This window comes from Hypomesus transpacificus, unplaced genomic scaffold (assembly GCF_021917145.1).
Source record: "Hypomesus transpacificus isolate Combined female unplaced genomic scaffold, fHypTra1 scaffold_162, whole genome shotgun sequence".
NCBI classification, from domain to species: Eukaryota; Metazoa; Chordata; class Actinopteri; order Osmeriformes; family Osmeridae; genus Hypomesus; species Hypomesus transpacificus.
The window spans coordinates 256329-280208 of NW_025813726.1; the positions used below are offsets into that span (position 1 = coordinate 256329).

Sequence of the window (23880 nt, forward strand, 5' to 3'; positions counted from 1 at the left end):
TCCACTCTTATCACCCCCCTCTTGGCCAACTGTTTTTAGAGTAGAAGTGTCTGTCCTTTTCCATCTTTTGTCAGGAGTCAGAACAGTGCCTAAGCAAGGAAAGAAGAACTAAGAAAGGCTTTGTAGAGATGGCTTTTGGAAAAATACAACCCGATATTTCATTATCTAGAATTTTTAAAAATATATACTTTCAATGTAGCTTTGTAGGTATATAACACTTTATTTGCAAGACAGTGTTTCAGGCAGTACTGTGCCCTGAGAGACAGTGAATTGAGCAGTACTCTGCTCTAGTAGGGACACAAAGAATGGCATGTATTTATCAGATAGGGGTCAAAACACAGACACACACACCTTATTCACTGAATTAAAATCTATTGCCGGTTCACTTCAGGAATGGACATTTGTCAAATGCAGCGCCATCACCATTGCAAAGTGCTTTAAGAATCACCCTAAGGTCAAAATGACTTAAAAAGAGTCTCCAAAGGTTCCTTAGAGAATTAGGCACATTTTAGAACAGAGCATCACAGAGCTTTTAACAGTCTCCCACACACTTTACTCCTCTGATCATGAACTTCTTTCTCAATCTTTTTTGTATTTTCTTGTTTTTCCACTACTATGCATGCAGGGGTTGTAAAACAAAGCATAGACAGACAAAAATAAATCAATTAAAGTAACATTCAGTCCTGCTATCTTTCATTCTGTACTCTCGGTTCTCTGTAATTTAATAGATACTGGAAAAGGCATTAACAGAAAAAGAAAAGGTAGACAGTGGTCTTAACCACTTTCCCCCAAATAAATGTTAAGCAATGATAACTTGGACAGGGATCAGGGTTGGGTGGGCGGGCGTTCTTCACTTGTAAACCTTGTTGTTAGTAGTTGGTTTTGGGGAGACCTCCCCTCGTCTCTCAAACAGACTTCTCTTACTGACGATGTCCACATGCCTCAGGTCCTAGAGAGACAGAGAGATGTGGAATGGAATTGATTTTAAAATGACACATGCAAGTAATGAATATACACATGCACAGAAAAACACACCACTTCAAAATCCACACACACCTCAGCCCTAAACCCCCACATCACAGACAACCACCCACTCCACACTACAAAATGCATCTGGTAAGCATGACTCACAGGGAATCTAGCTGGTTGACCCACACGTGCTGAACCCCAAAACACACAATTACAGTGTATATTACAGTTTCTCAGTGCTTTGTACATTTCTGAAATCATTCTTCACATTTGCAAAACAGTAAGTGAATTTCTTAAAACACTTTGTAGAAATTGCAACACACAATGGATTACTTGCAAAAGCCTGTAACTTGCTCAAAATCCTTATTTAAAAAATATCAATGAACATGTCAGTGTTAAATTGCTAAAAAACTAAACCCCATTCTCTGAATCAAATGTTCAGTGAACTAAACCAATTTGTCAAATCAGACACTCTTTTGGCAAAACACTAAACACATTCTCATTCACTAAACACATTTTGCACTTGTGCAGCAAAATGGTAGCCTGGCTGCCAGCCCAACTGAGTCCCACCCACAAAAAAATGTGGTCGGGAAGTTGGGTCTGGGGTAGCTCAGTTGGGGAAAAACGATGTCCGAACAGGAGCTGTTCCGAACAATGAAATTGTCAGGGCGGACTTTATACGATGATGGATAGATGATCAACAGTAACGTAATCAACCACGTCACCAAAGAGCGCTTGGGTTGAATTCATTTTCAACAAACAACATATTACGTTGCTCTGATTGGTTGTAGGTCTATCCAATTGAGCGAAGAGACATTTGTTTTACGAGTTCGGTTGAAACACGCCCCATAATCACAGCTCAACGGAGAGTTATCAGACTCATATTCTGACTAGAATTATGAGTATGACAACGTCAGGCCAGGGTTTTTCCTACATAGAGAAAATGTTGGCGCGCGCCAAAGCCGTTTTCCCAAGCGCCAATGACAAATCCCGAGCGCCAAAGGCAAAAAAACCTGTGTTCATCACGCGTGCAATGCATGTCAGCGAATATGTTCTCAATAGTATGTTTCAAGTAGGCTACAGCCGAACCCTCGTTCTGTTTTGATCAATAATAATCAAGTTGATAAGCGTGTGTTCTTGTCTGATCAATACGCAACTGTGAGGTGCGCGAATGGACAGAGCTGCCACTGTCGTTCCGCTGCGAGGGCCAGATCGACGTGCACGAATAGTACACCTGTAGCCTACAAATGCTAATTACATTTCCACAGAAACTGCTGACAAAAGTTTGATTTACGATTTCAAACGCAGCCTCCATTGGTATTCTTAACCTGGAATGATAACATATAGGGCAGTGTTTCCTCTATGGCTACATTTCTGCCGTCACGGTATTAGAAATCAGGCTGTACAAAAGTTTAGTCCGTATATCAGCAGTGAGTGCATGTCGGAGAATAGCACGGACACGCGCTTCACACCGCAGTTGAGATTGCGCGTGTGCGTCCTTGAGAACGTATAACTTATGTTGTCAGTTCTTAAGATCGTTAATGTATAAGTCTATTGTTCTTGCAAATTTAAATCAAGTTAACTGGTGATTTTCGTTGTTTGTATTCTTCCCCTGCTAGCTAAATTGCACATGGCTGTTGATTTGATAGCGATTGCTGCCCCTTTTCAGGTTTGTATTTTAGGTGCATTCAGCATTGCTGAAATAGTTTTAATTAATAAAAAGTGGGTATATTGTTAATATTTGCTACAGAATGCTTAGCCTATCAAGATCAAATGAAGCAGGCAGTGTACATGCTTCAGAGTGGCCTACCTTAATCGATAGGCTAGGCTACTGACCATTTACAATAAGTTGTTACGTCAATTATTAATTGGCAGCATTTATGCCATTTAAAACATACTTAAAACATAACTGTATTGCTTTAGAGGAAATAGGGCGAAAATATGTGTGTGTGTGTGTGTGTGTGGGGGGGACAAACACTTGGGAATAAATACATTGTTTAGAAAAAATAATATATATAGATATATATACACATATTTTTTGGAGCACTGAAGACCCATTTTGACCCAGGAAAAACCCTGCAGGCTAGCAAAATGGTAAACACAGGCAGCAAACAGCAAACACAACTACAACACAGTTGTCATCTGTAAAACACAATGGGCCCTATTTTAACGATCAGACACGCAAGTATCAAAATGCAAAGCGCAAGTAACTTTGTGGGCGCGTTGCTATTTTGCCGGCGGGATGACTTAGCTCCTGGCGCAAATCTAAAATGGGTTGGTCTGAAGTAGCTACATTACTAATGGGTGTGGTTTGGGCATAAAATGCAATAAACCAATCAGAGCATAATTTCGCATTCCCTTTACAGTTTTTCACAATTGTTAGCAAAAATTTGCCAACATTTTCACAACCTTAACTTCATGTACCAATTGCTCGACCCAATTTGGCACTACTTCACACTCCCTTATCTGCATTAGACTGACTTTCCTTGTTTACACACTGATGTCAATTACACATCCCCTTGTTGTCAAAACACTACACACAATGTTCAGTTGTTGCACACACTTCTCGAGTAAAGTCCCAAAGCATCGACCTACAACACACAAATATTCAAATCGCTAAACACTCAGGTCTGATGAACAATTTGCGATCAGGACTGCAGCATTAAAAGGGGCCTTGTTTTGTTTGGTGTACAATGGAGAGCTTAGAACATATCAACAACCAGAGAAGGATAGGAGTAAGACAGAGAGGAGGAAGAGGAGAACAAGGAAGAGGACAAGGAAGAGGACAAGGAAGGGGGGAGAGGATGACAAGGAGGAGGAGGAAGAGGAAGACGACAAGAAGAAGGAGGAAGAGGAGAAGAAGGAGGAGGAGGAGAAAGAAGAAGGAGAACGGTCATCTCTAATGAGATTCGGGCCACCGTGGTTGACCATATGAGGGAGGCTGGCCAGAGGGTCCAACCAAATCTCAGCCGCTTCACAGTTGCTGCCATCATTAGAACCTTTAGAATGGAGAACAGGTGGGGATTTTATTTGCCTTGTGTACTGAAATACTGCATATCAATAGACTACAGTGTGCTCACTGTATTTGCATTTTACAGCACTGAAAGAGAACCACATCGTGGAGGAAGAACATGCACTTTCACAGCCGAACAGGAGACTGACATTGTGAAAATGGTTTGTGAAAACAACACTATCACACTCCGACAGATACAAACCAGAATCCTGGCTGACCATGCCACATTCAGAAACATCGAGACCGTCAGCCTCTCTACACTGGACCGTGTTCTCCGCAGGAATGCCATGCGGATGAAATAAGTGTACAGGGTCCTATTCGACCGGAACACAGACCACATCAAAGAGTTACGGAAAGAGTTTGTGCTTGTAAGTCCCATACATTCAGCACTGACACATGCATGTATTGTACCTGTAATCCAATATTGTTCCTTTTCTACAGTGTTCCCCCTACTGTGTTGACCCATCTGTGTCCATACTATAACTTGCATTATCATGCTGTTTCAGCGGATCCAGGAGCATGACACGGCTAATGAGCTATATGAATACATATTCATTGATGAGGTTGGATTCAACCTGGTGAAGAGGAGGCGCCGGGCAGAAATGTCATTGGCCAGCGCTATTGAGGTCCCCGCCGAGCGTGGTGGGAACATCACTTTGTGTGCTGCAATGGGTTGAGCAGGCCCGTTGAAAGTACTGTAATGTTCAAAAAGAAAACTTTTTTTTTGCCGCATATGTGTGCTGTTTTATGTTTGACTATGAAAAGATTTGGTCTACACTGAGACATTTTACAAAAGTTGAAATGGCTCATTCTCCAGAGTCATTGTCATTCATATGGTGTGTTCCATTTCTAGAATTGTTTTCAATTTTGCATTACTGTGTGCTGTGAATGCTTGGTAGTGTGCAGCAAATGCTTATTGTGTACTGTTATGAATGGTGTGTGTGTGTCATTTGAAAATATGGCTGTGTGTACCAAATGAAAACACGAGTTCCATTTTGTGAACAAGTCATTTGATGGCAAAGAGTCATCTCGCAGTGTGTCAGGTTTATCATTTTGTGTGTGAGGTTTTCAGTTTTGTGTTTGCAGTTTTGAGAAAGCGTTATTGTTTTGAGAAATGTGTGTTAACAATTGTGAAAAACTGTAAGAGTAGCGCTTGTTCCATGGCGGATTGCTATTATAACGGTGGATTTGCCAGGCGCACCCCAGGAGCGGTTCACAGCCAAGGAGACCGACGTTCTAGTCAGGACCGTAACAGATAGAGAAGTGACATTGGATGGGAAAGGCAGAACAGTTTTCTCATTGCACTAAATTGCCCGCTCATGCTGCTCATTCAAATCCTTATTCTTATTTTTATAAATATGTTATTTAAAAAATTGTTTTATTGTTTAGTTCTTAGAATTAGTGTAACTACTATACTTTTTTAACTTAATTTGAGACCCGTATATGTTTATTGTTTGCACCTTCCTGCCACAGTAAATTCTGTGTTTGTGTTTGGCTAAACAGTCGTGGGAGGTTATTGCCACAATTGTTACAAATCAAGTTCACGTAGAGAAAGTGTCAATGGGTGTTGAAACACCAAAATTCAGTGTTTCGAAATCCAATATCTATTTTCTTTATTGTTACAGTAAATTAATTTACTGTGTAAACATAAACAAATTATTCTTTACATGTAACTACATGCCCTGGATGCTGTGTTCTCAATTGTTTTGTGTTGTGTCTACTAATTGCTCCATAGTGTTTATATATTGATTGGTTGTGTTTATGATTTGAAAGCATAGTTTGATTTGGAGCACAGGTTACATGGTTTAGGAGCAAGTGTTTGATTTTGCAGGAAGAGTCAGAGGTTTTGGAAATTGAGTTTGAATATTTGGTTTTGTGTTTACAGTTTTGAGAAAATGGTTGAATGTTTCAAGAAATATGTTTTAGCAATCGTGAAAAACTGTAGTATTGTATACTGTAGTACAGTGCATTAGTAGTAGTAGGCTGTATACTGTACAATGAACAAATTGTATGGCCCTGAACATTGTTACAGTAACAGTACTGACTGCTCAATAGATTTTGACTGGTTGCAGGTTCATATCAACAAAGAACAAGAGTAAGTTGTGAGTAGTGAGATGCAGAGTACAGTACTGTATAGGGGTACAAGGAGGAGAGCAAAGAGCAAAGCAGAGTAGTAATTTCTGATAAATGTTGAGCTACTATGATAGAACATGTTTTTGTTCATCAAAAGACAAAGACAGATAAATATAACATTTGTTTTGAGATTAAAAATGTACTTATCCCAGAGAATTATAGGTTTTGAACAATGTGTTCTCAATTTTTTGGTGTATTGTTTACTGACTGCTTGATAGTGTATATCATTTTGATTGTTTATGATTTGAGAGCAGTGTTTGATTTTGAGCACATGTAAACTGTTTTGAGGCAAAAGTTTCATATTGCGAGAGGATTCAGAGGTTTTGTAAATAGTGCTTAAATATGAGGTTCTGTGTTTGCAGTTTTGAGAACATGGGTGACTGTTTCCAGAAATGTGTCTTAGCAATCAAGAAAAACTGTAATGTATTACCTAAATTCCTGCCTGTGCCTATGCCTCTGGTCAATATTTTCTAAAACTACAAAGAGTGTGTAAGAGAAAGTGGAGTGATCAGGGGCCATATCCACAAAATATCTTAAGGCTAAAAGTAGCTCCTAACTTGTCGATTTAGGAAAAACACAAAAAAATTATGAGTGTGTCAGTCCTAATATTAGGACTCCTAATTTTTTACAAAGTGTTTTACACTTCACTACATCGGTGAAAGGATGCCAGTAGTCAAAGGATTTTAAGTTATGGATAGATTCATCCTAAGAGTTGAGCAACACTAGTTGTATGACACAACAAATCCACAAAAAGCCCACACAAAGTTGTATCTCGCGAACTTGCCAATACAGCTGGCAAGTGAAGGTCTGCCAAAAGGGGGACCAATAGCTTTGGGTGAATTATGTGTTGTGGACACTCCATTCAGAATGTATAGAAATACGCTAAATGGGGCCACTCAGATATTTGTGACAGTTAGTTTGTGACATATGGGGTATTTTAGAAAGCAGGGTTAAAATTATGCTGAGTTCAAACCACAACTCTGGGTTGACTGATTGAGCTGTCAAACTCATGAGTTGACGGTTTCAGAACCGGTGGTAGAACTTAGTTTAGTCAACTTTGAGTCTGATTAACTGAGTAAAGCTTGCACCTGAGGAAATAAAAAGCCCTTATCAATGGAACACAGATTACACTATTCGTCATGGCAACAGGATAACAAAATACTTGAAGAATTTCTCCCCAGAATTTCTCCCCAGACAAACTGTAAATATTAATGACTGCTCATGTCAAATATGAACAGCTATTTAATATTTAAAAAGCAATAGCAGTAGCAAAAGAACGTGAGTTGGCCGTCGCAGAAAATAGTTACAGAGTCAATGCATAATTTGGGGAAAAAAACAAGGTTTTTATCTTGTGTTCCACTTATTCAATATTTGTTTGTGCATGCACAAGTGCAACCCAACAGGCATCAAACGAACTTGGTAGCAACTGAAGATTAAATAAAAATATATACTTTAAACCGGTAAGATATAATTGCAATACAAGCAATTATGAAATTGTTGAGATTCATTAAACAGCATTCAGTGGCTACATTTTCTGAGCAAAATTACTGCCAGTTTTTAATTTTGTCATTTGAAAGCAAATTATTTTGTATACATACAACTCTCAAAATGTGTGCTAACTGAACACATTCTAATTTGACATCTGTTTGAGCCAACAGGGAAAAGGCTGAGGCTCAGAGAACAGGTGGGGGAGTCCACCACCATCGGAGGCTGAAGAGTTTGCCTACTATCCTGCATTTTCACTTACAAGGAATAAAGAACACATCATAAAATGACAAAGGGGAACTGATGGGTAATTTTATACATTATTATAGCATATTGCATCTCTGACTGCTCTCCCATCTCGTTCCGTGTTCGTGTTCCAAACTGAGAACATGTCCACACTGTCATAGCTGAATTATTCTGCAGATAAATGGTAAAGCTCAAACAGGGTTTCTGCAGGTTTCAGTAAGTCAAATTTAAGACCTATTTAAGATCATAAAGATCGAAATTTAAGACCTACACGACGCATTACCAAAATTCAAATCAAATCAAATAATTGGATCTAAATGTATTCAGTCATTGAATTGCACATAGGGCTACAGACTAACTTTTTTTACTAGGAGCACAGTAGCGCCTGACTGAAAACTTTAGGAGCGCAAGCAGAAAATGTAGGGGCACACCTTATATTGACCTGTAATGCATTTATTAATGTAACTAGAGGGGGTACAATTCAGTGGCAATTTTAGACCCTTTTAAGGAGTGCTCAAGCGCCCCTAAATTTAATCTCAGCACCCCTAAAAATTATGTATATTTTTTAGATATTGTTTATTATCATTTGATGCTGGTAGTTCATGAAGAAAGGACATCCTTAGTTTTTTTATTCATTTAATAGTTTGCATAATAATACGTAAATGTATTGATGTATGTCATTGTTATCCAGTGAAATTAGGGATTTATATTAGCAAGGGGGTTTACGTTTAGCACTTTTGCAAGGCACTGTATTCATGTCACATTCTCATTGGGGGCTGAGCACCCCTAAAGGTCTGATCCTAGAATCGCCCCTGGTGTATGGAGGATTATAGGGGCCAAAACTAAATAAATAAATACTATAACACAAAGCTTAAATAAATGACTAATTATATAATGTAATGCCTAATTGATATACAAAATATATAAATTACTAATTAAATGAGACACTAAATATGTAAATATTACATGTATTTGTGTATATATTTACATTTACATTTATTCATTTAGCAGACGCTTTTATCCAAAGCGACTTCCAAGAGAGAGCTTACAAAAGAGCATAGGTCACTGATCATAACAACGAGATAGTCCCAAACATTGCAAGTAGCCAAAACATGAAGCATACATTGTGAAAGGCTAAACAAGTGCCAAAGGGAAGACCCATAAGAGCATGCAGTTATACAAGTTACAAATTAAACAACATGAACCACAAAAGTGCAGGACTGTACCTGTAGAAGAACAATCAACAGTAAAATATTTCACAGCGAGTACAAGACTTAACTTCGTTATATCTAACCTAAAAGAGCAAGAAGTCACTCAATAAGAGTCATTGTAATCCTGGAGGAAACTAACTAACAAGTCCAGCCAAGCATTCTTAAGTGCCGTTGTACTCCCGGAACAAGTGCGTCTCGAGCCTTTTCTTGATATTTATCATTATTTGTATATATTAACATTTTAATGTGTTTATTTATTTATCCTTACATTTATGTACTTATCCTTACATTTATTTATGTATCCTTACATTAATTTATTTATCCTTACATTTACCCACGGTGTAACTTGCTGCAGCAAAATAAATCCGTCGTCCCACGTCACCAAGTCAGGGGGCGGGTTAAAGCGTCTGATTGGTGGTTCAACTTGAATCGACTGCTTTTGACTAATCCAAGATGGCAGCACCTTGTGCGGATTCAATGAATGAAATATTGAATGCTACAGTGGTCGAAATGTTGGCGGTAGCTGAAGAGATGGAGGCACCTGCCAATTCACTTCTTTTTACATCATATTGAGAGCTTCGCTGAAATTATAGGAATGCTATTGGCCCTAACTGACACAGACATCAATGAAAATGTGTTCACGATCCTCAGTGAGATGATACAGCATAGGGGTGGGCAAATCGATCTCAAGACCGACAGTGGCCGGGTTGGGAAACCCGGCAAATATCGATACCAACGTTGGTATCGATAGCATAAGATCGATACTTAAGTTTCATTCCACATTGTGTACACAACTCCCTTTACATCATAGTAGTTGTGCAAACACCGTCTAACTTCGCTCAAACTCACTTTGCCCCTCCCCTGCTAGGCTGAGTTGTTGCCGGCGTGTACGTGCAGTAACACGACTCACAGCACACATTAACAGTATTTTTGACAAAACTCGTTGTCCTGTGTTTTATTATGATCATAATCATGAACAATTAATTAAAGAAAACATTTTAAATGTTCATTCAAATATTCATATTGATCATTCACTTAATCAATTGAGGCATTGCTTTCCCCGACACAAAAGGAGATAAACTGCTTTTCTAAGCCAAAAGTATCGGTATTGGCAATACTGGCCCTGTATTTACTCCTTGGTATCGGATCTATACCACATTGTGCAGTGTCGCACACCCCTAGCAGCTGTAGAGTGAAGCGATAGAGGATCCCTCTAGATTGAAGAGAGCTTGATCGACTGGTGGAGTCTGCCTGGTATGTAATAAGGCGGGAGTCAGATGGCTGAGTGGTGAGGGAGTCGGGCTAGTAATCGGAAGGTTGCCGGATCGATTCCCCGCCGTGCCCCATGATGTTGTGTCCTTGGGCAAGGCACTTCACCCTACTTGCCTCAGGGGAAATGTCCCTGTACTTACTGTAAGTAAACTGCTAAATGACTAAATGTAAACGTAAATCACAGTTCTGTACTGTTCATTCACCAATCAGAGGCTTTAACCCGCCCCCTGACTTGGTGACGGGGGACGACGGATTTATTTTGCTGCAGAAAGTTACACCGTGGATAAATGTAGGTATAAATAAATGTAATTATAAATAAATGTAAGTATAAATAAATAAATGTGAACACATTTAAAACTTAAAATATATATATATATATATATACACAAATACATGTAACATTTATATATTTAGTGTCTCATTTAATTTGTAATTTATATATTTTGTCTGTCAATTAGGCATTACATTATATAATTAGTCATTTATTTAAGCTTTGTGTTATAATATTTATTTATTTAGTTTTGGCCCCTATAATCCTCCATAATGGTGTGCCTGCGTCGGTTGCAGGTGGGTCCTTTTTTTATTGTCATTTTTACAACTGATATAGCCTACAGCGACACACCATATAAGCTTGAGTTTAAATACATTATTTCATGTGACATTAGGTAGGCCTACTGTACATGCAAGTCTTGGCTAAAAGACTTAAATGTATGATGCACTCAACAGCTCAAACACAGGCAGGGATACAGTAGCAACGCTAGTGCAAAATAATTATTTAGCTGCTCAGCTCCATGAAGAAGGGCTAGCGAAACTGCTCACCAAAAGAACAAAGGGGAACCCACTTGTCTGGCAGATTAAGACATGTTCAGGCATGAAAACGGGTCAGGGAAGAAAAAGGTGAGAAGGATATTACCTCTCTAAAGGGGTCTGGGTGCATGCTCCCCCATAAGAAAAATTAAAATATTCCATATTTTAAAGCATCAATCTGATGCATTTTGAGATACTTTTTTGCCAACCTGGGGAGAGCTGGAGAAACATAACTTAAGCCATGAGTCAAATTATTATGGCGTCCTTACTAAGTATTAAGCAAGCCATTTCATGCCAGCCTGTCACTGGGTCTAACATTTACAGTATATGAGGCACAATGTGGTAAGGGCACTACAAATGGCTTAATGCATTACCCCCACAAGAGATGGTGGACATGTTGTAACTTGTCTACTCTTCCATCATGATTGACAGCCAATACAAGTACCAGCGTACTTTGAAGTAAAAATGCGTATCCGCTACACAAATTGCGTACAGGTTGGCAGGTCTGCTTATTGACAGAACGGCAGGGACAGACTGGGAGTAAAAATAGGCCCTGGACTTTGATCCAGACCGGCCCACCAGAACCCGTCCCGTATACGCCACCACAACGAGTGCCCTGCTAATGCATGCAAATTCTGTGCCTGTTGTGATGCTAGTTAGGGACTTCCATGGTTAATGCGAGCGCGCGTAGCGAATCTTTTGGGCTGATTTGAACAAAAAAAAAAATTTGGAGCTTGAAACAAACAAACATAGCCGTTTGTCCAATTGGTAAAACGTTGTCTAGTGAACGTACGTTTACATTTCTTAGCCTGATTTTCCATCTTTATATTGTCTCAAATTAGCTTTCGATATGTCAGTGTCACTGGGCTGCATACTTTCATTTGGAATTTTCCACCGGAGCTTTAGCTAGCTGGCTAACATTGCGTTCTCTCCTGCTGTGTTCAATGACTCAATTCATCAAGCTGTAGCTAACGTTAGCTAAGTCTATGTCAACAGAGCTCCTGGGTAACTTAACTTAGATATACCAGAAAATATAAAAATGATTGAAACCATCATTCACCAAATTCAGTCAGGTAAATCGCAGAGTGCTTTCAGCTTTTGATGGTGGTCTGCACTGGTGATGCAAGGCCCTTCGCGTTAACATTTCCATGCACTCGCACTGCCTTCTGACACACGCACCTGTTTGCAGTTCACTGAATATGAATAACCCCCCCCCCACAACAATTTTTCATCGAATCTACACGATTCACGTAGGTAGGTCACTTATTTTGGTTACAAAACGGCGAATTTCGCCGAAAGGTGAGGGATTTTCATGTGTGCATGTTTGTAGGAACCTAGCTAAAAATAGCCTAAACTTTCCAAGACTTTTAGCAACGGTACTTACAGTGCGTTTCCACCGCAGCGATGCGATGCGAGCGACAACATATTTTCCATTCATTTTCAATGGAGCCAGGCGAATCGCTTGTGTGGTGCATTGTGGGTAGCGACGCGACGTGACAGAGTTGAGATTTTCTCAACTTTATGCAAATGAGGAGCGATTTTCACTAGCGATGGCCAATCGGAGTGTTTTCTTGTTTCTTGTAACGTAGCAACCATGGTAAACATTTCTAGCTTTCTAGGTTTCATGGTTGAGGAGAAACTAATCGTTTGTGTGGCCGCTTACCCAGTCCTGTACGATACATAGGTGTATTCGTACAGAGATGTTAGTTAATACAAAAAAAAATGCATGGCGCAAGGTTTGCCGAAGTTGTGGGTGCTTGTACTTTCAAATTCTGTTTAGTCACATTACGTACCTTCGTTCTGTGGTAACTAGCTAGCTAGCCCGGCTGGAACTCCCTATCGTATCGACAGATTAGTTGAGATTGAGGAATATAGTAAAACGTTTTTAACACATGTCAACGTGTATGTCTATTAAACAGTTTTGAATTTTGTATACAAGTTGTATCGATGTTGCAACTACCTAAACCCAAGTCTGCACACTTGGCCATGACAACTACAACAGTGACTGTAGAGAACTACATTCTACATTAATCTGTTTGAAACGCCCCTGAGCGTGGTGAACTGTGGGAAGGCGAGCGATGGCAAGCGATTTGCGTCGCTGCAGTGGACACGCACTGTAATGCTGAGGGCTCGCTGGTGTCACTGTGTTACTAGATTAGAACGTTGTATCGCGTCGTTGCTAACGTGTGCTGACATTGTGCACACTCAATAAATTCCAAATTTGTAGGTCGCACCAAGCCCCCACCCCTCGCCCCTCGTCTTGAAGCAATGGCCCCGGTGGATGTAGGTGGTATTGCATTACGGTTAGGTTCCCGTGTCTTCCGGTCGTTTTTATTCTATTAATTCCAGTCAACATTTACAAAACTATCTCCCCCAATAAGTTTGTTCCATTCTCGAACCTGGCTCATACTACTACATACCTGCAAACTCTGAAGGGCTGAAAAAGGTGACACATTTTATACATTTTATCGTTGTGACACATACATGAAATGTTGTTAATATAGTTTATTCCCGTTATTTTAAAACAGATTTGATATTTCGTAAAAACTTTCATGACATGATGGCAAATATATTAGGTATGTTAAGCGTGAGCATATTGTTGACGTGTATCTGGAGCAAAGACGAAGATTAATACTTTAACTGTGAACCACAATCGGAAATTATATATATATATATATATATATATATATATATTATATTTATATATATTTAAATAATATTAGTCTTGCCTTCAGAAGCTTTTGTTAAACACACCCATTATTATTTTTTTATCGTGTCATCAAGCCAGACTGCATTTGTGGGACAATGAAGGTCCTCAGTTATTATGTTTCACCCCCACTTACATCTGATGTAAACGTGTTGTAGCTTATATGGTTCTGTGAATAAGTCCCTTTCAAAGGCAAATGTTCAATAAAGTATATTTTAGACACAGTTCTCAAGCTTTAATTTATCATATTATTACCAAGTCTTGTTAAATCACGTTATATAAGTGTTTGGTTTTATAGGATGAACATATAAAACACTGGCCACATTTTTACACTGATGACAAATTGAAGGCAGTGTGAATTTCTTGGCATTTCGTTTGAATATAAAGTTGACAGTAAGCTATGGTAAGTCTGCATTATGGAACATTTCGGTTACCAAAATAACTAAGCTTTCTTTGCCTGGCGAGAACAACGACGGAGCTGTTCATGTTAACAGTTTATTTCATCCGATACATGCGTTGGAAATCATACTCATATCACGATGAAAAAAAGCAACATATGCGATGAGTTCCATCTAGAATTGCCCTATATTCAGCCCTATAGCCTATTTCTAAAAAACAAGTGAAAGGAATAGCCTACTATACAGGGATAGAATACATTTCCGTTAAGTTTGCATCATGTCTCTGATTCTTATTGGACTTTCTGCCCATAGATTCTGCCACTGCAATGCCTTAGCTCACACGCTCGTAACCATATAAATCTATGCTCGCGACTGGTTGTCGCAAAGTATGACGTGTACAGCTAGTTGCAAGCGTGCACGAGGTCTTGGAGCTGGGGAAAAAAAGAGCCACTGGCTGTTTATCAATCCAGGTTTTTTTCCGTTCTTGTGTTCTTGCGAACTCGTTTGACGTAATCTTTTATTGCCCAAGTACGGTTCCAATCCAAAGAACACAAGTCACCAAGAACGCCAAAAATACCCGGAAATGTTCCTGATCCGCCCCTTTTATCGAGGATGCATCGGATGGTGACTTGACCAGCGAGAACGCTTCTGATTTCCCAGAAGTCATTGCAAGATGTCAAGCGAGGCTGACAAACCTCACAACTGTAATTTTTTACTTTTCATATTTCACCTAAACGGTACGTGTAAATCAGCATCTGAATTAAAATGTGACGAGAAATAGACAGTTCAGTCGCTGAAAATGTTCTTATTTTATTGATGAAACGGCTAATTTGTAAATTTGCTCCGACTTGTCGATAACCTAGGTAGTAGCATCTCAGTGCAGTGCAGACACTAGTTAACAGGTACTGTAAGTTAGCAAGGTCTACAGAAAACGTACAATTACAGGTAAACGGACCATTTTTTAGCTTTGTTATCTAGTTTTTGTAGTAAGTCAGTGATATTATAATGCTGCGAGTCCAGGAAAACCCTAACCATTTCAATTCATTCTCCGTCCTTGCGTCCTTGCAAGACCATTCTCGCAAGGAGGCTTGCCAGTACGTTCTTCAAAAGAATGTACTTGCGTTCTCAGCGTTCTTCGGATTGATAAACAGCCACTGTTTAAAGCTAGACCGGAAGACATGGAAGTGGAAAGATGGCAGCGTCCGGTCTCGCGCTCTCGCTTGCCTCACTGCGCCACTGTGCACTTTTCATGGAAATGAATGGGGACACCATCTTGGAAGACAAAAGTAGCTTACTCTAGGTATATTAACTCTATGGTCGCACATGCGCGAGTGCTTGTAAAAAATGCTCGCACCGTCTCAAAAACTGGTCGCAAAATGCGACCATTTGGTTCAGTCTGGAGCCCTCACATTAGTAACCTTCCACATCCAACAACGTGCCAAATGCCCAAAACCTTACCCCCAAAATGAAAATATGGTAAAACAAACTTGCCCTCAAATAGAGAGAGAAAGTGTGTGAGTGAGTGTGTGATTAAAGCGCCTTCACAACCAATTGAATATTTTTTTGGCAACGTTTGCAGCTAGCCTCGTACCTGGAGCTGTGTAACCAACAGCGGAAATCGCTGTGATCTAGCCATGGCTCGTTGACAGTAGGCTACACTTTCCCATTTTCCACACGTAGCCGAACTTTAACAAACTGTGAGGAGATGCAGACGTATTTCGCGGGCAGGTATTGTACATTTATCACAGGATTTGTAATTTTATCACCGCATACGTACAAACACAGAGATTCCACAGAAAAAACTACAACACACTGAACCAACGTCCTGAGGGCACCGTTCTGCTGGTTTTGTAACGACTCTAGAGGTCCGATTTACAGAGGGTTTTCACAGACGTCACATTCTGGGTAGTAACCCGGATGCGAGGCCATCTTGGAGGCACTCGATGTAAACAACTCAACGGAGTACAACGAAAATAACGTAAATTGTACACTCTTTGGTACAACTGTAGCCATGTCTAAATGACCGAAAAAGTCACCAAAACATGTCCAAGATAATAACATGTAGGCTTATCTTATCTTAAAAAACTAACTCAGATAGTGTACATTGTACATAGCAAACTGGGGGTCTTTGAAATGAAAAGAAAAACACGATTGAGTGTCACTTGGCTACTAGCACACCTTGAGTATTGCAATGATATCATACAGTTATGGTTAGGTTGATTTAAGACGCTATTGCATTACTTACTTTGGACTTCACAACACAACGGTCGTTGAGGACTTGGTAGCCTACTGCATCTCCCTCTCCCATCCACACACTATCTGATTGTAGGCCTCCAAACCTTTGTAAGCTTTAAGGTCTTCGGTATATGGGCTCGGCGAGAAAACCAGGTAGTTCACAATATCTGGATATCCAACTGAAGGCAGAATCACAGGGTCATCACATATCCAAGAAGAGGGAGATAGTTAACTGGTAGGGATCTGCACCGCCAATAAATCCAATTTTCTCAACATATCAACGGTTTTCTTGCGGTCCAAGGCCTTCCCTGTATGCCTTTGGATCTTGGACACGTTTTGGTGACCTTTTCGGTCGTTTAGACATGGCTACAGTTGTACCAAAGAGTGTAGAATTTACGTTATTTTCGTTGTACTCCGTTGAGTTGTTTACATCGAGTGCCTCCAAGATGGCCGCGCATCCGGGTTACTGCCCAGAATGTGACGTCCGTGAAAACCCTCTATAGACTACGACTCAAATTTTTTGCTACTTTATAATAACTTTCTGCGGCCAGCGTTTCTGGAAATGAACGAGGGTAAAACTTTTTTAAAGACCTGATTAGATGAAATTTAAGCCGTTTTTAAAGGAGACATGACATGAAAACTTCATTTTATGAGGTTATTTAACATTATTATTATGAGTTCCCCTAGCCTGCCTTTGGGAACTCATAATAATAATGGCTAGAATTTTCGCTAGATAGTTGTAAACAAAGCCCTGGGTGTTCTTCTCCGCCTTTGACAAAATGAAGGCTCAATTGCTCTGTTTGAAAATCTCCTCCTATTGATAGGAGGAAGGTTAGCTCCCCTCTCTCTGCTTTGCCCGCCCAGATCATCTTGCCCGCCCATGAGAAACTGAGCTACCACCGTGCAAGGGCGAGTGCAATATCGTTTTTTTCCTGGAGAGACATCATGGCGAGCAAACAAACGAAGCATAACAGTTGCTCAAGCTTCTGCACAACCAGTTTCTTAATTTGACTTTTGCTGGAATTGCGCCAACACAACTTCACAAAGTTTTGTATGTCTGCGCCAAACATTTCAGGCTCCACTGTTTCCTCAACTTGAGCCAATACAAAACTGGCCTTGCTGAAATAGTATAGTAATATTGCTGAAATAATCCTTGGTCAAGCTACAAACCTTGGACAAGTAAGTTAACTAACGCTATATCATTTTGTTGCTTTACTGTATATGGTTACCTAGCTTGCTATCCTTAGAATGTGGCTGTAACATTAGCTCTGCAGCTAACAGCTGAGTTACTGTTGCTAATGTAAAGATAGATGGCATCAAGTATGTGTGTGAATACAAACGCTGTAACGCCAGTGTTGTACACTTCTTTGTTATTTGGATAACCGTTATGCTGTTGGTGTTGCGGCACGGGCGATATCCGCCTTTCTCTTCATTGAAATGACTATGAGTGTGCACCTCTGCAAACCAGGGTGATCAGAAGAGAATGGGCAAATTCGAGGCATCTTACAGCAACGGGGGCTACGAGCCATTGCAATACATCCGTTGTAAACATTAGGGCATGTTGCCGCCCCTCTCCTCCTCATTAGCATTTAAAGCTACAGACACCAAAACAGCGCGTTCTGAGGAAAGCTCATTGTGGGACTACTCGTAGTGGCTATAATTCTGCACCATGGCTGAATTTCGGGAAAGAGACTTCAGATACAGTATTAGGGGACCACTAAGGCGTATATAAAAGCATCCAAAAACAGCATTTCATGTCTCCTTTAAGACGTGAATGATATTCGTTTACAAGTGATAATTATAGGTTTAGTTATTTTAACTTCTTCCTGAGTCATACTAATGATTCGTTCAAAATGAATGAATCGTTCACAAACGACACATCACTACTGCAGAGCCGGAGAGCTGCAGTTTCAGGGCCGCAGTTCTAGTACCCTCGTTTTATCTGACAGCGCCATCTAGAGAATTGGATAACCATGGACCGGAACAAGATAATCAATATTTTCCTGTAGTAGTGAATGTAGGCTACGGCTCAACATTAAATTATAACAAGAAGAAGAAGAGGAATTGATGTAGGCTAGCTTGTTTCATAACAAGATGGACAACAATCAGAGTGTAAGTAGCTCATTTGAATCACGAGTGGTTATGTGTAAACAATTCTAGTGTCTTGAATTGGACAGTAAAGTTAACGTTAGCTAGCTAACGTCAAATTTGCTGTCGAAATCATTTCACGACACCAGAGTGGTTTTTATAACCACACGTGATTCACATTAGCTACTTTTACCTATGAGCTACACTAATTGTCAAACATACAACTGTTAACAACCAAGTTGTAGACAGAAAGTACTGTTTGTGGGGAATACTGCTTTGGTCGCACTGTTTTTTTTTTCTTTTGGTGGTCTCGAAAATCTAGAAATCCTTCAAAATGTTGCTCTCAGGAGTGGTTGATGGGGTGGAGGGAATGATGAACAGTTGGATGGAGCGAGTGCAAAATGAATGGGAGTCTATTGAGCTAAACAGCTACGTTTGTTTCTTTTGCCCGATTGTCGTTGAGAAATCTCTGATTTGATTGTAGTTTTTGCATGTTAAACATGAATTATAGGTCGAAAGTTGACTGAACGAGTAATTATGTCCTTTCGATTTCTTACAGGGTGAGTCGTTGTTGCTCATAACACGCTAGCATTCTGCTAATGAATGCTGATTGGTTAGTGAAGGACTGACTAAATCCAGAGATCCCCCTTGATGGCATCCGAAGCGGAACCAGAATGTCAGAGCATTAGCAACATTAGCAACAACATTAGTAAGCCAAAACTCTTTCTAGCATGTGTATTGACAGGGAGAGCCTAACTTGTCAGCTGTGTTGTCGATGACCAGAGCTTGCCGTAAAGCAGTAACTCTGGTTGTACGATGTGTATGACGTCATGGACATTTTAAAAGGCTTTTTAAGACAAAAAAGCGTTTTTTTACACCGAGCAGTGTGTATTTTTTTGCCTCCCCTTTCAAATTCAACATTCAAATCACTAGACAAAAAGAATTATCCTGAGAAAAGTGGATTTTGAGGGGTAGAGCTCCATAGACCTCCATTCATTCTGCACCTGCCCATTAGTGCCCTAATATGGAACTAGAGTAGAACTGCAACCAGTTTAGAACCCAGAAGTTTCCCGAGAGTGGCAGTTCTCCCCATAGACACAATAAAGAGTAGACACCGCATTGGCTGCTGAGCACAAGAAATGCAGCCGCCATCTTGGAAAGGTCAAGTTCCTAGTTGCTTAGCATCAAAATAAACAAGATGCCAGCCCTGTGCAGCATGTTCCTGCTCAAATCTGCGGACAATCGCAAACATGGCTCGGGGGATTACTTTTCACAAGTAAGATTTAACATTAACATACTATTGGTTGTATTTCGTGAAAATAATAACCATGTCCTGTATCATAGCTACATGTATGACCTTTGCTGCTGGCGCTGCAGGCGACGCCAGTGCTGAATGAAGTCGAACGCACCTAATAACTTGTTAGCGCTGTACGTGCGGAGTGTTGCGCAAACCTGGAATATCTACGGAGTCTGAAAAGGCAGCCGGTAAGAAAAGGAGCTTTTCAATCGTGTTTCAAATCTTATCTCCATCAAAGTCTGTCGCTGCTCCTGTATCGTGGCTTGTGCAAAAAATAGTTTTTTACTGCAGCGACCGTCTGCTACTGGTTCCGGTTTTAAATGGGCATGAAATTGTTAGTTATTTGTAAATGCCAAATGACTATTTTGTTTATACTGAGCATTGTGAAAGGATGTTGCACGAATTTACACTTTGTTTGTTACATTTAAGCTGTTAAACTTTTAACTACATTTTAAAGTGTATTTTTTCTACAGTAGTTTATTTCAAACTCAAGTTAATTATTTAAAGCATTTTTTACAAGTTAGTGCCTGTGTGCTATTACTGTGTACTGCTGGGGACTTATGCGTGTTCTATGTTTCTGTTTATCTTTGAAGGTTTTTTACCTAATTGCCTGATATTGCTATTGAACTGACCAAAAATGCTGCTAACCTGAAATTAAAAAGAAAATAAGTGGAAACGTAGCTACTGCCTGGGACTCAGTCATTCAGTTATTCAGCAATTTGAGTGGAATCCAGCATGGGCGTATCTAGCCCTATTTTGGGCTGGAGCCCCCTCAAAAGTTTAATTAGCCCCCCCCCAAAAAAAGATTATTATATAAAAAATATATATTATTTTTTTTTCTTCATATTTTAAATCTACATTTGTTAATTTCTCCTCCTAAAACCCACTACAGGATACAATTTAAAAGGACATTTTCACCCAAAAATTCTGGGACCCCACTAGTTTTGCTGGGTCACAGGAAAAACAATAGGTTTTATCTAGGGGCTTAGCCCCCCCCCCCAAAAGTGGGAACCTAGATTCCTCTGGAATCTAGTGAACCTAAATCTCCATGTAGATAATTCAGTACCTTTTTCAAGTTGGGGAAAAGTGCATCAAGTATAAAGCTCCGGAAACTTGACAACAACATTAGGTGTGTTCAACTTCATGCAGCGCCGGTGGCGCCGTCTCAAGTCGACAAAAAGTCGACAGACTAGGTCACTGCGACGTATGCCATCAAAGTAACATGAGATCGATTTGAGAACTGCCGGCTGTGTAGCCGAGCGCATGCTAATAGCATTCACTGCTTCAAGTCAGCCAGCTGCAGCCTGCTTTCAGCGCTCCAACACAAGTCCAACACACCTAATGACGACACAGCTATTTCATGATTGTCCAGACTAGGGATGCACCGAATCCAGATTTTTGGGATTAATCCGAATACTGAATCCTCCTCCCATCTTCAGTCCATTAACAGTTAACACATTAATGAAGTAAACAACGTCCACAGCAGTGTATTTTCCATTTGTATTTTTTTTTTTACTGTAAAAAAAAGAAAGAAAAAGAATATGCAACATTATGCCAAGAAGACAAGTGGGAAAACTATTTTCACAATTACCATATGCCTATGTTTACCCTATCAAGATCCAAAATATTCTCTTTTAGATTTCTTGAATTTCTTTTTGAGTGTTTCATACGCAAATGTTTTAACAGCGGAGATGTTGTGTATTGTTTAGGGTCCTTGCCAACAGGAGACAAATCGTCACTGCAAATTGAACATGTAGCCGACTTGAATCGCCTTCTTTTGACTGAAAGTACTACCAAACAACACTTTTCTGCTCACAAATTCCATTTTCCCTTTCTCTCAGCCTACTGCATTGAACGGTCCACCTACGTAAACACCTTCTCGTAATCAACGGCGGCGTCATTATGTCGACCAGCGTAGTGCGCGTAGTGAAACCAAACCCAGTCAAAAAGCCAAATATTCGGTCTAATCCAAAACCGAATCGTGGATTCGGTGCATCCCTAGTCCAGACTCACACACCACAACTTTGTTGTGTTTTGTATTTATTCTGACACCTTCAGTTTTGCCAATGCTCAAATCCGGAACAAACAGTAGCCTACAAATGAATTAAATATTTGCCTTTATTGACAAACTGCAACAGCCTGCTATTGTTGAAGAAAGTGTTTTAGTACACTTCTTCCAGAAAGACTAAGTTTAGTTGAGTTCTGGTTGTATTATCAATTTGTAGATTGGAGAGAGTTTAACATAAACCAATACATAAAATTACAAATTTCAGTGCACTGCTTGGTGCAAGTTCTAATGCGAAAACAATTAAACACATGGTTGGCCGTTTGTTACCAGTAGTGAAATTAGGCTATATATAGCCTACAACTAACGTAGTAAAATCTCAATAACATGTACATAAATATTGTCTTTCTCTTAGTTAACTAGCCAGCATCTCCTCCATAAAGAAAACCCTGCTCACCTGGCCGTATTGACATTTGAAATCTTTCGCAGAATCCGCTCGTCTTTGATGAGTTTAAAGTCACAGAAAGCGATGCACTTTATAGGAATATTACATTTTCATAAATCACTCATCAGAGCAATACACAGCATTTTTACTTCACACACTGTTGCGTGAGATCAGTTGTTAAAGCGCTTAGTGGAACTCAGCTGAAGTTACGCTTCAACGCTATGTACAGTACACCTACAGTGCCATGGGCGGATCTACAGGGGGGCAAGAGGGGGCAGCTGCTCTCCCACTCTAGAGCCTTGCCCCCACAGCTGCCCACCTAACTTTGGTGATCCAAAAACTGTACTTGTAGAAACAAACCGCCACTGTGTCCACAAGCTTCTCAAAACATTGAACTGAACAATACATTTACCGAAAGTGAACAATTACATTTTATTTTTTTTACGTATCCTTAGCCCCCTGCTCCTTAAATAGCGACGTCCCTGCATCAAACGTGCAGAGCGGCGTTCACACAGTCTGGCTCGCACACAACGAGTCTGCTGCGGTGCGGTGTCACTGCACCCAGGCAAAGACTGGAGCAACTGAGCTGCCCCCAAGCCTCTGAAGGTGAAGGCCGAATCCCAATACTCCCCCTTACCCCTTACCCTTACCCCTAGCCCTTAGTTTACCCCTAGCCCTTGGCCCTCGAAACTGAGGGGTAAGGGCTACATTTCCCTAAGAAATGAGACGCCACTTGGTTACAGGTACGTCATCTAGCACAAATCGATATCTCTAAAGCAAGTGGTGTTATGCAACGAAATTCGCTGCTAATGGAGTTTACTTAAAACTGTAGACATGCTAGTCAAAGAAATGCGGGACTGTTGTACAATTCAGCATTGTAACATTAACGTAACAAACTAGCGATTTTTAGAAACGTTTCAATTAGGAAAATGGTTGCAAATATATATGTTCAGGACTGTGTATAACACAAAACAAGACTGTCATAATTTTTTGATCAATTAATTAAGCCGAAAATATAATATTGATTGGACTCTCTGGATGATTTGGCCGCCATTGTTGCCGGTCGCGCAGTATTCACATAGGCCTAGGTTTCAAGTAAGCTCCCAATCTTACTTGGTTTTAAGGGGTGATACCCCTTAGTCTTAGCACTACCCCTAGCTAAAAAAGAGTATTGGGACACCACTAGCTCTCAAGGGAACGCGTACAACTAAGGGGAAGGGGTAGGGGGGAGTATTGGGATTCAGCCAAAGTCAGTTTCCCCAGGTGAAGTTTAAACACATGTTTAACTTAAACTTACATTGGTAATGAATGTAATGTATGCTAAAGACGATTCAGCATCAGCAAAAACAGCGAGTCTATTAGGCCTACGTTAGCCAAAAGTCAAATCGCTTCATTTGTAAGAGCACTCTGCCCTTTGATTAGTTTTGATTTTAGTAAAGACAAGAACAGCTTCATATATAATATAAACTCTTGTTTGTATCAATAACGTTTACTGATGGTCGCTGTTTTGCCAACCTTACATTACAACACATAATACAGTGCCAGTTGGGAGATGATTTATATGATTAG

At 40.1% G+C, this 23880-nt stretch overlaps 1 protein-coding gene across 3 annotated transcripts in view; it reads right to left on the reverse strand.

Moving 5' to 3' along the window:
- Positions 1–200: 200 nt before the first annotated feature.
- Positions 201–23880, reverse strand: part of lad1 (ladinin) — a 32185-nt gene continuing 8505 nt past the window's right edge. For all 3 annotated transcript variants that reach the window (XM_047051640.1, XM_047051639.1, XM_047051641.1), the window contains exon 12: positions 201–949. In XM_047051640.1, coding sequence (XP_046907596.1) covers positions 851–949 — 99 coding nt within the window. In that variant the 3' untranslated portion in view covers positions 201–850. The remainder of the gene's footprint in view (positions 950–23880) is intronic.